This window comes from Electrophorus electricus, chromosome 12 (genome assembly GCF_041902795.1).
Source record: "Electrophorus electricus isolate QZ-2024a chromosome 12, ASM4190279v1, whole genome shotgun sequence".
Classification (NCBI taxonomy): Eukaryota; Metazoa; Chordata; class Actinopteri; order Gymnotiformes; family Gymnotidae; genus Electrophorus; species Electrophorus electricus.
The window spans coordinates 2855001-2871301 of NC_137508.1; the positions used below are offsets into that span (position 1 = coordinate 2855001).

The following is a 16301-nucleotide window of genomic DNA, read 5'->3' on the forward strand; positions in this document are numbered from 1 at the left end:
TTTGGGGGTTCATCAGTAGCTATGGAGTCGTGAGATGGTGAGATGCACGCTTCCTCCTAACCCCCCCCCCCCCCCCTCCCGCAACGCGTCACACGCTCTGCGACGCTGGGCTGAACAGACACAAGTTCGTGATTACGACGCTGACGACACACGTAGGGCATCACTAGTGCAGCAATGTCCTTGAAAGCAAGCTGTAGATGTCAGGGAATTACGGTGCGTCGCAGGCTGGGTGGTTTTTTCCGGCTCTGTGTGTGAGCATGGGGGCGGGGGGGTAGAGGTCTGTCCCCTCCCCCTGCTGGGCAGAGTGTTGAGTTTCAGTGGCAACACTCCCTCCCCCTGAAAATGGAAAACGTACCGTAGTTGCTTTGGACAGATAATGTAGCAAGAGGGAAGAACGCAAACGTTGAAATGTTTTTATGGTTATGGCGGTTGTAATGTAGTGTGTTTCACTGAATATTTCCGTTCTGTACCCTCACATGCGCTAAATATTTGGAGCTTAATTGGGGGATTTTTGATGCATATTGGACATATAAAGATAAGCTTTTGAAGAGACAGCTACAACCAGCCTGGTAACTAGTCAATTGCTGGGTGATATAGTAACAATTTAATATGCTAACAGCTAACAGTCTTCACGTCAACATTTGAAATATTTTTTAATTTATTTTCTATTACATGGTCTTTGTTTTGGCCAAAAATGACATAATTTAAAATATTAGCTGAAGACGAGTAAGGACCCAACGGTTCATTATCTAGTATTTTGGCGTTACAACACCCTCGTTTCCTCCACTGAGTAACATCCATCAGTGCTATAGCTTTACTCATTATAAATAAGTGTTGTAAACTCAGTCATGCATATTTTATGAGAGGCCTTACTGTATGCCAAGTAGCATATCACTACTTATCACAGAGAGCGAGTGGTGTCAGAGGTAACAGTTGAAAGGCACTGTAGTTACCATGACAACAGGCAGGATGGACATGACTGCAGAGGAGTACACCCTTAGCTTCTGACCACCAGGATACTGCCATGTTTGTTCCTGTCTTCGTGTTCATTATGTGTGTATCAATACACAGTGGTGGACTGAGTAGTCGTCTTCTTTGTCGTAAGTGCTTACCAGATCAATGATCACAGTAAAAACTCTTTTCTTATTTGCCATTTCACCTTATCTTTGAAAACAGTTACCAGCTGCATGGTGTTACACACACAACTGGGGTGAGACTCTACTACCGACTCAGCATGGTAGCTGTCATCAATCAATCATTTCTCCATTTTAGCTGCTTTATTTCCTCCTGAGCGAGCGAGCCGAACTCGAGTGTGTTGCGCAACAGCCTGTCACACACCCTTCTCTGGAAATGTTTTGAACAAATGAAAAATCTCAGACCTGATCAGCAGAGAGGGCTGTGCTTGCAGAAGGCCTTTTACCTAAAGTGGGATTACATTTGAAAAACCTCCAGCCCATTCCGCATGGCTTTGTCGTTTCCTTTGGGAGAATTCATCCATAAAAGTGTCCTGAAACGCGCACATCACACGTCACTAAACAGGGCTGAAAACGTTCTCATCTTACCCCCGTTACAACTCTCCATCACTGCCTCCTCATTTGCTCAGACACATTTTGTCATACTGAGAAAGTGATCCAGCTGGATCACCTCCAGTTAAACCAGTCGTGTGTCTTCACAAATTAGGTATGGAGACATGTTTCATACTTTAGGAAAACAGCAGTGTGCTCTTAAGCTGTGTGGTTTACTTTATCATAGTGAAACCAAAAGGCACAGAAAAATGCATAATAACATATTAGTAAGTAAGCAGTGTGAAGCCTGCAAATATGTCTCTCTGTCCCAGTGAATCAAATTCTCCTCAGGAACAACGTTACACGCTGACTCAAGCCTGAATCTCCCATAGCAACCGGACCTGAAAAACCCTACCCCAAGCTAAGGCAACATGAATCAGCAAAAATGGGAAGACCTTCTTTCTAGTGGCTAATTATCTACAAAAAATGACCAAGAAAAGTCACTTCTAACAGTTTCAGAATAGAATGTGGGATGGATTTGTACTTCTTGTATTTATTGTTCTAATTGTTCTAGGTAATTAGAGCAGGCTCTACTCCATGCTACTGAGGGTGCAGCCTTCTATATCTGTGTCTAAGTTCCATCTGTTCCTGAAATGTGAGCCCAGTTACCTGCAAAATATGCCTATGCCAGTTCACCTCTCAGTTCACCATGGGGGCTGGGAACTGACTAAGGTTTGCTCCCCGAAGGAGAAGTTTTAAAACTGCAAGAGCAGGAGCATTTGTTCATTCATTCATCTTCAACACCGATTAGTCCAATTCAAGGGTGTTGGGGCGGAGCCTATCCGGGCAGTACAGCACACAAGGCAAGAACCAGCTTGGACATGGGATCAGAGTGGAGGCCTCCCTCACCATTGCTCCTGTCCTGATCTCTGCTAAACCCCTGGTTTCTCTTCCTTCTTTGCATTCCAGATCGATAAGTACCTGTACTCCATGCGCTTCTCCGACGAGACGCTGCGGGACATCAAGAGCCGCTTCCGTCTGGAGCTAGATAAGGGCCTGGGCCGTGACACCAATGCCACTGCCACCGTCAAGATGCTGCCCACCTTTGTCAGGTCCATCCCTGATGGCTCCGGTGAGACCAGAGCACTCTGCACATTACAGTTACAACCCAGTTCCCTTTCAGGATCCAGATTCGGTTGGCAAGTACAGCTGGTGTCATTTTACATAACGCTGTGAGTTTGTTTGTAGGTGTGGTGTAGGCATTTCAATCAGTCCTGATAAAATATGTGAGATAGGTGTGATCTGATGTGAATGCCCCAGTACACGGGCAGGAGGAACGCATAAGACAAATGCACACAGCAGTTATCCCATGTAACTGTATGGAGACTCAGCAGATTGGACACTGAAGCTTTTGCCTACATTTGTATAAAAATGACACAGTTTTTTTCGAGATTATGGACACAGATTCTAAGAGATTATGAACAGAGGGGGGAACCAGTCCAGCAAGCACAGCCACAGCTGCCAAAGCACAGAGAGCTGGTGGCTGGCCTTATTTCATGGCTGAAAGACAGCAAAGATGACTAAGGCTAGCAAAAGAGGACAAAATTCTAACCTCATACTTTGTGCTGCCAGATTGACAGATTGATGGTGTATAATGTACTACTGCCAGTGTATGTTCCTTGGCTCGCAATTGCTAAGAGTTGAAATATTAAAAGCATTGTATATGGACAAAATAGTGAATTCTAGAGTATGTTTCTGTATAGTATTTGACCATTTAGTGTCCACTTTAAACTCTTGGTAAGCTTCAAATTCCTAGTAACAGTTTCAGACTACCCCCCCCCCCCTCCATTACCTCAGATGTATCATAACACACAAGTAGAAAATCACTCAGATAGCTGTGAATATGCCTGTTAATAAATTAATACTAAAGAACTGAGGCCAAGGAGTGGATTCAGCATTCCGTGTTCCCTATTAAAACAAACGTGCCATTTCTCTGCTGCCAGGGGTGATTTTTGACTCCACCCTGTCATGCCCATACACGTGTTCAGCAGCATGGGGTTACAGCACTGATTACCCATAAGCACTGCCTGCAAACTGACATGAAGATTAGTTCTGGGGCTTCCTTGTGCCATAACACACCTTTGTCACTTACACGTTCAACGCTGTATCACTCAAAGACAAGTTTAATTTTAAAACTATTCTCTTGGAGTAGTTACTAGTGGGAAGTAATCCAAAAGAAATGTCTGTAGACAAATGCACATGCAAATCATTAGCAATCCTTTTTGAGACCTTCAATATCTGCATATATGTTTGTGTATGTGTTTAGCGGTCATAAATTGTTCTCTTTCATTGGTGTGCATAATAACACAACCATATAAAACTAGACAACATTTAAAACTAGACAGATATACATTAAAAAAAACTATTAATACCCACTGAAAACTCTAGCAAGGCCCCTAATCCTGAGGGACAGCACAATCAGCTCTATTTATATATTTTGACCTATTGCAGTGGCACAGTTAAAATGCCTGAGTGTTTACAGTGCAGCTACAGACACTGTATAAGGATATTGCTCAGGGCGCAGATCTCGCAGCATGAAGGATGGAAGTTTGAGAATATTGGCCATTCTCTTGCTTTTTATAGTTCTAACAGGCCTCTTGCGCTATCAGGTAGCATGGAGATGACCTGAAAGGACATTGTAAAGGCATGGCTGCCACACCTGTCTGGGACAGGCTTTGGTTTTGCGAATAGAATGGTTTAGTGAGTAGAAAGCCTGGTTGTTAGAAAACAAGCAAGGCAGGTGTGCAAGCCTGTCAGGGAGGGAAGGCTAGTGTCCGTCACTCACTGGGAGTTCCTGGCCAGAAGAGAACGAGTACCTTAAGCACACGCCTCCCATATGCTTCTGTCTCCTCACACGAAGGGTCTTGTCCAGGCGTGTGAGTGAAGGAGTTATTCACATACCGCAGGGCTGCCGTTCACCACGGAAACGTGAGAGGAGCATTGATAGCTGCTGGAGTGCTGTGCTCTTCCGTTGCACAGCTTGGCTGGGTCTGAAGCTTCTCCAGGCCTGCCACTGCAACATGAAGAGGTCTGCAATTTAGGACTTTAATGCGGGCTAGCAGAGTTAGCACCACATCTCTCTCTCTCTCTCTCTCTCTCTCTCTCTCTCTCTCTCTCTCTCTCTCTCTCTCTCTCTCTCTTCTCTCTCTCTCTCTCAGTTTAAAACTGGGCCTTTGAAATTCTGTGCTTGCTGATTCTTCGGGCATACAGGGACAGCCTGTTCTACAGGGATTTTAGCAAAGCACACCTCATTTTATCCCCCGGGCACATGTAAAACGCTACAGTCCTGAATGGGAAAGAGCATGGCATTTTTTTAACCTGGAGTATTCTGATATGTAGATACATATTTTATTTTATAAAAATTCTAAAGCTAAGCAGAGGGGTTGATACTGGTTCCTAACAAGCTTGCGTATTTGTATTTTTGTGCATTGGATTTTTGTTGTTGCCTGGCAACAAGTACTAGCACAGCTGCTATTGTGAATCTGGATACACCACACAACTTTAATGAGGGAATGACCAAGAATTTATGGGCAGTGGAGAAAACCATAAAGACAATATTATTTTTCTTGGGCTAATACTTATGTCAGCCATTCTTTTGGGTTCAGACAGTCTAATTATTTATTTTTGCAATGTACCTTTGCTGAATATGAGGTTTTCCTCTTTAAAAGAGTGTGTTTACTTTTTACTCACATGCCTAACACCTCACAGAACCAAAGTATACTTTAGTTAGGTCTCTGTGGAGATGACACTGAGATTCAAAAAGTAATGTTATGATCTGCTGACAAGATTTAGAGTCATAATCAGCATTATTTTTCCTTTTGGCCTATTTTGTGTGCTTTGTGTTAAATCATGTATCATTTTCCAAAATGTGCCAATTTCTACTGAGGGGAATGTATATGTAACCTAATGACCACTGATATTGAGAAAATCTGCTTTTTTCAGTATACTGTAATGATTGCAATGATCTTTTTAGCTGACAGTAATTGTTTTTTCCTTTAATGCCACAGAGAAGGGGGATTTTATTGCCTTGGATCTGGGAGGCTCTAATTTCCGTATCCTGAGAGTAAAAGTCTCCCATGAGAAGAAGCAGACGGTGCAGATGGAAAGTCAGATCTATGAAACTCCTGAAGACATTATTCATGGCAGTGGGACACGGGTATACTACACTCATACCATGGCATCTTACAACATCTTTTATCATTTATTTATTCTTTTGAAAAACCTTTTTAATAACAAAACTTTTTAGGTTTAGGGACTTATTTCAAACTCCAGATGAAGTTGTCACAGTTTTCTGACAGAGCTCCTTGTGTCTCTTGCAGCTGTTTGACCATGTTGCAGAGTGTCTAGGGGACTTCATGGAGAAGCATAAAATCAAAGACAAGAAGCTGCCTGTGGGATTCACCTTCTCTTTCCCATGTGCTCACACTAAACTGGATGAGGTAAGAGGGACCTGAAGTCTCACTTCTGCCTTCACTGTTCTAACTACACAATGAATTGGTTCAGGTGGGAAGCTGCTGGAGCAGAAATTACTCATCAAGTACTTGATCTTCATTTGTTTGGCTTTGTAACACTGTTGATATATTAGAACTTTAGATCAGATGTAGCACTTCATTTTCATGCTAAAGACATAGTAGTCAACCATTTTAAAACCAACCATTTTAAAACATCAAATTATTCAAGGAAACTTAGAGGTCATTTTAAATTTGTTATTTGTTTGGGGTGTTAAAGGACATATGTATCCTATAGGATACATATTTACTGTAATAATATATTAGGGGTGTAACAATGCACTGTGACATGATTCATCATGATGCAAAAATGTGTGCATCATGTATTTTCTTTTAATTGCAGAGAAGTAATATTATTGTTTAATATTTGCACAGTATTTTGCTTTTTTATGCTTCAGAAATAAAAAGGAATGCTTTCACTTGGTTATTTAATATATAATATATAGTGAAACTACATTTTGCTTACGGTACATTTTGTTTATAATTGTAAGCTTCTGTTCCTAATTTCTTTTAATTGCAGGGGACTGAAGATTCTCTTTGTTTAAAAATGTATGCAAGAAAAATATGCATTGTTTCTACACTTAAAAAATAGATGTTTCTAATTTAGTTTCAAATATCATGAGAAAATCAAATTGTTAATCCAGTATCGTGAATCAAACCAAATCATGAGCTACACCCCTAATATATATATACTTAATAAATACATAGAGGTAGTAAAATAGTTAAATCTTTGTGTACTTAACTACAATTTTTATTTATGACCTTTATATCTTGTACTACAGTAAAATTCTTCCCTCAGAATGCATGGCACTCTTTCTGTCTTAACTAGATTGAGTGATCTTGAATGATTTCCGATTAATACGTTTTAAAATGGTTGACCACTCTACTTTTAATATGAAAATTAAATTATAGGAAACCATTTAACACTAAACATGTTTATAGCCAATACGCTCCTGGGACCCAGGTGGTTACCTGCTGCACAACAGACCTGATTTTAGATATGACGTTTTGAGTGTGCTGCACATGTCTCCCATCATAAGTGTCATGCCAAAATTGGAGGCCATCATAAGGCTCACAAATGAGAATATATTTATTATTGAGAAGCAATAAGAAGCACTGAAGACTACAGAAATTAATGATTTAAAAATATTACTGAGGATGTAGGAATTGATGACCCCAGTGGGTTTTACATAAAATACTGGCAAGCTTTAAGAACAGTAAAACCTGTCTCAAATCTACTTCAAAGGTCCTTATGTGTGGAGTTTTGGAACTGTCTAATGGACAGACCATAATGAGATTAACTTGTAACAAAGTGAATGAATTCTTAAACATAGAGTATTCTTGATTATTCAGGTCCAACCAAATGCCTTGACAAGATCTATCCTCAACCTTTTAGCAGATCTGTGACCAAAAACAACCTGCCAAGGCAACTAATGGTTTTTGAAGGAACAAATCAAATCAAATCAAATTTATTTACATAGTGTTTCTTACAACAGATGTTGTCACAAAGCAGCTTTACAAATGTACAAGTCCAGAACTCCATGAGCAATCTAAGGGCAACAGAAAAATTCCCAAGAGCACAAGGAAGCAACCTTGAGAGGAACCGAGACTCCGAGGCCCGTCCTCCTATGGCCGACAACGGTCACCGCAATAGCAACAATTTTAAGAGAAAAATAAATAAATTCTAATAAAATGAAAAAATAAGCAATTAATGTCTACTCTGGCTTTCTAGAAGTCCTAGTCTGGTCCCAATGGTATGCACATGTCCAAAACCCATCCCGCTTGAGATTGTCCATTAAGGGAAACAGAGAAGTAGTTGGCTGGGGTGGAGGTGTGGTGGGCTACAGCAGGGGACATCAGGGGGTGGTGGGAGTAGCCATGGCAGCTGAACAGAACAGAAAGTGGAATGTACTTAAGTGACCGAGGTAGTCAGATGACCTGGATCCTTCTGAGCATGCAGTTAACTGCATATATCCTCAGCCTGTTCAGAATTGAATTAAAGCTGATTTTAACCTCATAGTCATTTGTCCATTGCAAATCAGAGCCAGAACAACAAAAAAAAACCCTGTATTTTCATACAGACTGCACTGCACAGTTCAACAGGGTTCAGCAGAGAATGATGGATTATGTTCTCATTTACAGGCTGTTTTGTTGACTTGGACAAAGCGTTTTAAGACTAGTGGAGTGGAGGGGATGGATGTGGTCAAGCTTCTTAACAAGGCCATCAAAAAGCGAGGGGTGAGTTCAGGAAATGACTCCAATCACATACAAACTCTGTGCTACAGTGACAATTGTCTTATGTTATATTATTATTAAGCCATTTATTGTTTGCTTGGCTCATCTCAGCACAAATCAGAACATTTTGCAGAAGCTGTATTGTGGATTCAATGACCAATATGCTGTCTCTAGGACTATGAAGCAGATATTATGGCAGTGGTCAACGATACTGTGGGAACCATGATGACATGTGGTTTTGATGACCAGCGCTGTGAAGTTGGGATCATCATTGGTAAGAGATCACTATACTGTGGTTGTGTTCCACAGCTTTATTTGACAAAGTACTACAGTATTTCTGGAAAATTCTTCTCATTAGTCCTTGTCCAGTTCCCTGTGCTGGCACATGTCAAACAGCATGAGAAACCTGTATGATGCCGCACTCTCTCAGGTACGGGCACCAACGCGTGCTACATGGAGGAGCTGAGACACATTGACCTGGTGGAGGGCGACGAGGGGAGGATGTGCATCAACACAGAGTGGGGAGCGTTCGGGGACGACGGCTCACTGGAGGACATCCGAACTGAATACGACAGAGAGATTGACCGTGGATCCCTCAACCCGGGGAAGCAACTGTAAGGCTGCAGAAGAGAGTTTTGGCAGACTATGAGAAGTTATTGCAAATAAAAAGCTCTTTGTTCTTGTCTCAGGTTCGAGAAGATGGTGAGTGGGATGTATATGGGGGAGCTGGTGCGGCTCATCCTGGTAAAGATGGCCAAAGAGGGTCTGCTGTTCGAGGGCCGCATCACTCCAGAGCTGCTGACCAGAGGCAAATTTGAAACAAAGCATCTGTCTGCCATTGAGAAGTACGCAGCCTGTCTTATTTCAGCAATTATCTAGAGAAACAATTACAACGTGCTATTCGATTTTATCATGTTTTCTATCTCGCGCTCACTGATGATGCCGGTCTTGGCCAGGACTAAAGAGGGCTTGACCAAAGCCAAGGAAATTCTGACCCGACTGGGCGTGGAACCATCGATGGACGACTGCATTGCCGTGCAGCACGTGTGTGCTATTGTATCGTTCCGTTCGGCAAATCTCATCGCCGCTACACTGGGTGGTATCCTTAACCGCCTGAAGGACAACAAGAACGTCCCCCGACTCCGCACCACCGTGGGCATTGACGGCTCCCTCTACAAGATGCACCCACAGTAATGATTCCCATTCTTAACCCTTAAATTGAATCCAGTCTCCAGTCCTGACAAACTGACTAATCTTTTCTCCTTGGCTGAGCTCTCGCACACTTGTAGGACTCTAGGAACATAGCATAGCACTAGTTTTCATTAACAGACTGTGCTCATTACAGCTGAGCAGGTGCTGTAATTCATCCTCTGTCATGTGTCTAGCATACTTTGCGAGTCAGACTGCTAAGGCACTGAACCGTGTCATGTGCTTGAAGACCTCAGGAAGTGAATAGTTTTCTGCTACCCTCCTATGATTTAGGCATGAAGGCACAACTTTATTTAAGCACTTTTTGGCGTTTAAAGCCTTCTTCTTCTTCACTTCTTGTTACTCCAGACTTCCTCAGTGGTTACCCCAGACTGATTCTGTGGTTATGCTGGCTATATATAGGATATTAGTTAGAAGTTGACCTCTATCATATGACTCCAGTCCTTCAGACTACAGACATAGCTTTAAATATGAGATTGAAGAGGGTCATTACTAAGATCACCTGATGTTTACCACCTCAGTGAACTGTGCGAAAGTTGGGTTGTCTTGAATTTTATAGGAAAGCAACTATTCTGACAATGTTAAGCCTTTAAGTACCCGATACCATAAACTGCAGTCATTATGGAAATGGTGTTGCATCGAATGCATTACAAAAACCCCAGACAGTTATGGTACCAGGCTTTTGGTACCAGCTTTCCCAGTAATTAACTTGCTCTTGTCCATTAGCCATCTTCTATTCAATGACACTCTTCCCCTGTGACACTGTTCCCCACTCTTCTCCACTCCAGATATTCCCGCCGTCTGCATAAGACAGTGCGACGCCTAGTGCCTGAATGTGATGTGCGCTTCCTGCTCTCAGAAAGTGGGAGTGGCAAAGGTGCCGCCTTGGTGACAGCCTGGGCCTACCGATTGGCTGATCAGACACGCCAGATCGCTGAGACGCTGGCGGAGTTCCGCCTTACCCAGGAACAGCTGATGGAGGTAAAGAAGAGGATGCTGACAGAGATTCAAAATGGCCTGAGCAAGAATACTCAGAGCACGGCCACGGTGAAGATGCTGCCCACCTATGTGCGCAGCACCCCGGATGGAACAGGTATGGGCTAATAATAAATGAATACAGCAAGCAGAACTGAATGTAACTCAAAGCTAAATCAAAAGGATGTTTTTAAAAGAATAATGAGTTGGCAGTATGATAGACAGCAGTAGTGGGTTCAACATTTTAGACGCTTTAAAACAAAAGGGGTCTCTGTTTTTACAGTATTTGCAGATCTCAGTTCAAAGCAATAGGAATATACACTGACACACATTCAGTCATGTACTCAGGAGTTACGCCACCGGGGGCTTTAAAAACAATTTCAAGGACTTCTGTCTTAGAGGAAACACCTGTTTTAAGAGGTCATTTATTCAAGATAGGGGTGTCATGTGCTCTCGTTTTCGCTTTTGTTCTTGTGGAGGTCCATGCTTCTGCACAGGCCTTGCACAAGTTGCAGGAGATGTAGTGCTGTGGAGTCCACCCACCAGCAGTAGCTGTTGATTAGGCTGAGACATCCTGTTCCACCCGAAAGTGTGACGGCTTATCCCAGTATTACTGACGCTCAGTCCAGTGTTGTGACCTGTGCACACACTCTTTATCACTTCTGCTCTGCCGTGTAATCACAGGCTTGTGCAGTACAGATTCATGCCATTGTACAGTAGTCTAACACGTCAAAGCCTCTGTGCTTTGATGTTAAGTAAAGTCTAATGATTTCTGAAACACAGGCCAGACAGCAGGCTGTTCATACTAATGATAACGGGTCTTTGGCTTGGCAAGGCTAATGGGGTGGTCAACCAGTGCCACAGCTAAATGGGCCATGGGTTACATAAGCAAGTGGGAGGCATTAAAGTCTTCAAATAACAATAATAAAGAAACAGTTCCCATTCACAGAAGGACTGTTTAGACAATTATAGTACAAAGAATATTTACATATTTCTATCGGTAATCCTTAACGATTACAGTGGGTGGATTTAATTAAAGCCTTTTGTCTTCATCCTCTATAGAAAATGGTGATTTCCTGGCTTTGGACCTCGGAGGCACAAACTTCAGGGTGCTTTTAGTGAAGATCCGCAGTGGTAAAAAGCGCATGGTGGAGATGCATAACAAAATCTATGCCATCCCAATCGAGGTGATGCAGGGAACAGGAGAAGAGGTAAGCAGCACCAGAGCACCGTGCCCACACCTGGACAGGAGCCAACTGTTTAGCTAACTGGTTTATTTATGTCTGTGCAGCTCTTTGACCACATCGTCACCTGCATATCAGACTTCCTGGACTACATGGGCATGAAGAAGGCTCGCCTCCCCTTGGGCTTCACATTCTCCTTCCCCTGCAGACAGACCAGCCTGGACGCTGTGAGTCGTGTTCGGTTTGCTCCTCAGACTCCCACACCTAGATCTGAGCACATGCTGAGATGCGGAACTGATATGGCCCCAGGGAACCCAGAATTTCTTGCCTGGAATGCTAGCCTATTAGCGGTTTTGTTGCTTTGTGGTTTTTGGTCATTTTGTCAGTGATCATCTTTTTCTGGTTTGGTTGTTTGTTCATTTTTAAGTATTTACATATTTCCAAGAGTTTTAGTCTTTATTCCTGGCAAAGTATTTCAGTGTTTGTGAAGGTGCATTTGGGAAACTGACCTGGTTTTGATGTGCATACCATGCAGGGCATCCTTGTAAACTGGACAAAGGGATTTAAGGCCACGGACTGCGAGGGCGAGGATGTAGTCAACCTCCTGAGGGAAGGGATTAAAAGGAGAGAGGTACAGTCTAGCTGCACAGACATCCATGTGGTATTGTGACTCAGGCTAATGTTTAGATATTTTAATGTTGTTATTTTGATGCTGTCATAAATGACAAATCAAATCTATTTTTGAAGATATTCCAGTTACTTACTTAGACACTACATTTCAAAGTGTGTGTTGGAGTATGTCATTGTGGTTGTGCAGACACTCACATAACTGAATGTTTGCCAGGGTATATTCGCATTGCTTGCGTGTTTACTCTGTGTGTTGGCGTGTGTGTGTGTGTGTGTGTGTGTGTGTGTGTGCATGTTTAATTGTATCTGCAGGAGTTTGATTTGGATGTTGTGGCAGTGGTCAATGACACAGTAGGCACCATGATGACTTGTGCCTACGAGGAGCCAACGTGTGAGGTCGGCCTTATTGCAGGTAACTCAGTATGTTGGGCGTGACGTTCTCCACAGTTCAGAAAGGCAGTAGCTTGGATCCAAGTTCTCCTCTGGGAGATCTCAATAGCTAATGGCTAATAACACATTTATACAAATCCTCCAAGAAACATATTCCGTTTTCACGAACATGGCGTTAATAGGCATGTAACTACCGAATTAAACCTGAACGCCGACTCAGCAGAGCACGTGTTGTTGTGGGTCTGATTTCAGGCACAGGCAGCAATGCATGCTACATGGAGGAGATGAGGAACATCGAGACGGTGGAGGGGAATGAGGGCAGGATGTGTGTGAACATGGAGTGGGGAGCGTTCGGTGACAATGGGTGCCTGGATGACATAAGGACCCAGTATGACACAGCTGTGGATGATTTATCCCTCAACCCCGGCAAGCAGAGGTGAACACTGGGTTTTCAAATCTTCAGCATGATGTCACTGTGCAGGGTGGATGGATCCTGTTATGCCTTTTTGGGAAAACCCGGGATTGGGACCATGATTTAGGAATATGTCAAATGTGCTCCAATCTGCTCCAAACCTCATGTCAAATGGGATTATCATTTTGCTGTGACTGTAATTATTGTAGTGTTAACACAATTTTAATGCCAGCATTTCTTTTTGTTTTTTGTTTTCAGATATGAGAAGATGTGCAGTGGGATGTACCTGGGTGAGATTGTGCGAAACATCCTCATTGATTTGACAAAGCGTGGTTTCCTCTTCAGAGGTCAGATCTCTGAGACGCTGAAGACTAGGGGCATCTTTGAAACCAAATTCCTATCCCAAATTGAGAGGTATTTTTATTCCCGTAACTGAAACATGCATGAAAAAACATGAATGTTCCCTGACATATAATTCTGGTCACAGTTGTTAGTTGGCCGGTTTAAGACTTTTTCCTAAACTTTTTGTTTGTGGTTCCCTCTAGTGACCGTCTGGCGCTACTGCAAGTGCGGTCCATTCTGCAGCATTTGGGTCTGGACAGCACGTGCGATGACAGCATCATCGTTAAGGAAGTGTGTGGGACCGTGTCACGCCGAGCCGCACGGATCTGTGGAGCAGGGATGGCTGCTGTAGTGGACAAGATCCGGGAGAACCGAGGACTGGACCACCTGGACATCACTGTGGGAGTGGACGGCACACTCTACAAACTCCATCCTCAGTGAGTAGCCAGTTCAGGACACACACACACACACACAATATATATATATATGGGGGCTCCATTTCCTAGTATCCTTTGGGATTGTTCAGCTGGGTGTATTCTTTCATTCTATTCTTGCATTTCCTTTGTTTGGGTTCATCCCGCCTTTGTAGTCTGTCCTATTGGGGTGTGTTGCTTGGCAGCACAGTGGTAGAGCACTTGGCCACCGTGTTTTGTTTCACCCATTCCAGGGACTCAGAATTAAGTTACATACAAAACTTTCAGCTTTTGTTTTAGTCTCACCATTATCTGCATATTTCTCCAGCTCCATTAACTGGTTTGCATTCCCCCCCACCGGTTGCACTCTCTCTCTCTCTCTCTCTCTCTCTCTCACTCTCTCTCTCTCTCTCTCTCTCTCTCTCTCTCTCTATCTCTCTCTCCCTCCCTCTCTCTCTCCCTCTCTCCCTCTCTGTAGTTTCTCCCGGATAATGCACCAGACTGTGAGGGATCTCGCCCCCAAATGTAATGTGAACTTCCTGCTCTCTGAGGACGGAAGTGGGAAGGGTGCCGCTCTGATCACCGCCGTGGGATGTCGCCTACGCGAGCAAGAACAAAAGAGCTGAGTCCCGCTAGGACGCGCTCTCCAGGTCCCCTCTGCCCTCGCCCAGGGCCAGAGAGCCTCCACCCAGGGCCAGAGGGCCTCCACCTAGCAGCCCCGACTGTGCTCCTCCATCCACGGTGCAAGACATCTTTCTGCCCATGACCCAGAAACCAGGGCATGGCATCCTCCATATTTCCCATTTCACTCCAGTTGAACTAACTGTAATATTGTTGACCTTTTACTATGTCTAAATTTAGTGTCCATGTCTAAGTATATGTTTGTGTCAAGGATGGGTTATCCCACAGTACTAAGTCTATACTAAGAAGATATAACTCTGCTGTAAACATTTTTTGGATGTATATTAGCAAAAGGGATAAAATGTCAAGGCAAAGTGGCAAGACCAATTATATATACATATAGGAATATATTATTTATTTTATTTTTGTATTTGATGGGTGCATAGCAAGAAAAGCGTCTGAGGTAGCGTCTGACGATACTTTGGGAAAAGAAGGTTCTGAGTTTGGTTGTGTTTATGCCATGTGTATTTCAGATCTGTTGCCCGCTGGCATTTCTCTGACTGCTAGGTTACTGAGGGGTGGGGCTGGAGGTTGCAGCCACACCCACTCCTCTCTGAGGCTGGAGAGGTCAGAGAGGGATGTCATGCCAGTTCATGCTCCATTCAAGGCTGCCACCAAGTGCGTTGCTTTCATACATCCTGTAATCTCAGCTTCTAAATGGCCCCTCAAACCCATACCCCCTATGACCGCACAAGTCAAAGAAGAGAGAGACCTCATGCCTTTGTCCAAGTCCTCTGGAAAAAACAAGCATCTCTTTTGGTGCCCAGAGTTTTGAGAAGTTGCAGCAGACTGTACCTTACATAATTGCTTTTGTCTAAGTAGATGAGAATTGTCAGCAATTGCAGTGTGCTGTGTATATCCGCAGATATGTCACTGGCCCCACAAATAATGGTGCAAATCTCCAGTAAATGTCCTTGTGTGTGTTCTGGCTGGCTGTTTGTGTGTGATCCTGTATATTTACTGTGATTGAACCTGTGCAGTGGCTCCAAGATTGTATGATGAATGCATGCTTTATTTGGTAACACAGGTCTATTATCTACCCATTTTGTACAATTCTATAGGTGCACAGTATTTAGATGTTCGATAGAAGAAAGTTATTAAAGTATTTTGATGAGTTACGGCCATGCTATGTCTTCTGTGATTTGGTTTCCATTAGTGTTCAGATTTAGTTTAGTACTGCCATCAAGAAAAACAGGTAATAGAATGAAATCTTATTTATTTTGCATCACAGTACAGGAGTTACAACATTAAAGTCCTGCACACAAAACTAATTGCTAAACATTTTTATAATTTTGTGTGTACAGACAACATAGAGTTGTGTTTTTGGGAGTTTATTGGTTCATCTGACTTACGTTGAAAAAACATTTTTTCCCTAGAATAACAAAGGTTGTTTGGTTTAGCAGAGCTCCTCAGTAAATTCTCTGAGATACAATCAGTTATTAAATAACATTTTACAATTACAACTGATTTACTTTCACAACACAAAATTGGATGCACACATGCACAACAACCAAAGTACAACTCATATGAGGAGTTTCTCACCTCTTCTCCAGTTATTGTTGTTTCTGTGTATTCCATCACATTCAACATTAAATTACTATGAAGCTTAACTTCAGAATGTCCATTTTAGTTTGAGGGTATTTATATCTCATATATTATAGCATACAGATTTATATTTATATTCCCATTATTTATATCTATAATGAGTAAAAAATAAATAAATAAATAGGAATCTCAGCCCCCAGGGCACCAAAAGCAAT

General features: G+C 42.8%; 1 protein-coding gene across 2 annotated transcripts in view; it reads left to right on the forward strand.

The window, feature by feature from the left end:
* The window catches only part of hk1 (hexokinase 1), a 16133-nt gene extending 468 nt beyond the window's left edge, over window positions 1–15665 (forward strand). The window contains exons 2-18 of one of the 2 annotated variants that reach the window (XM_035531765.2): window positions 2475–2637; window positions 5573–5721; window positions 5885–6004; window positions 8216–8311; window positions 8483–8582; window positions 8739–8922; window positions 8998–9153; window positions 9265–9498; window positions 10306–10610; window positions 11555–11703; window positions 11784–11903; window positions 12212–12307; window positions 12616–12715; window positions 12946–13129; window positions 13364–13519; window positions 13651–13884; window positions 14339–15665. In XM_035531765.2, coding sequence (XP_035387658.1) covers window positions 2475–2637; window positions 5573–5721; window positions 5885–6004; window positions 8216–8311; window positions 8483–8582; window positions 8739–8922; window positions 8998–9153; window positions 9265–9498; window positions 10306–10610; window positions 11555–11703; window positions 11784–11903; window positions 12212–12307; window positions 12616–12715; window positions 12946–13129; window positions 13364–13519; window positions 13651–13884; window positions 14339–14486 — 2694 coding nt within the window. In that variant the 3' untranslated portion in view covers window positions 14487–15665. The remainder of the gene's footprint in view (window positions 1–2474; window positions 2638–5572; window positions 5722–5884; window positions 6005–8215; window positions 8312–8482; window positions 8583–8738; window positions 8923–8997; window positions 9154–9264; window positions 9499–10305; window positions 10611–11554; window positions 11704–11783; window positions 11904–12211; window positions 12308–12615; window positions 12716–12945; window positions 13130–13363; window positions 13520–13650; window positions 13885–14338) is intronic. The other variant, XM_081725188.1, reaches the window with a different exon arrangement.
* The last annotated feature ends 636 nt before the right edge of the window (window positions 15666–16301 follow it).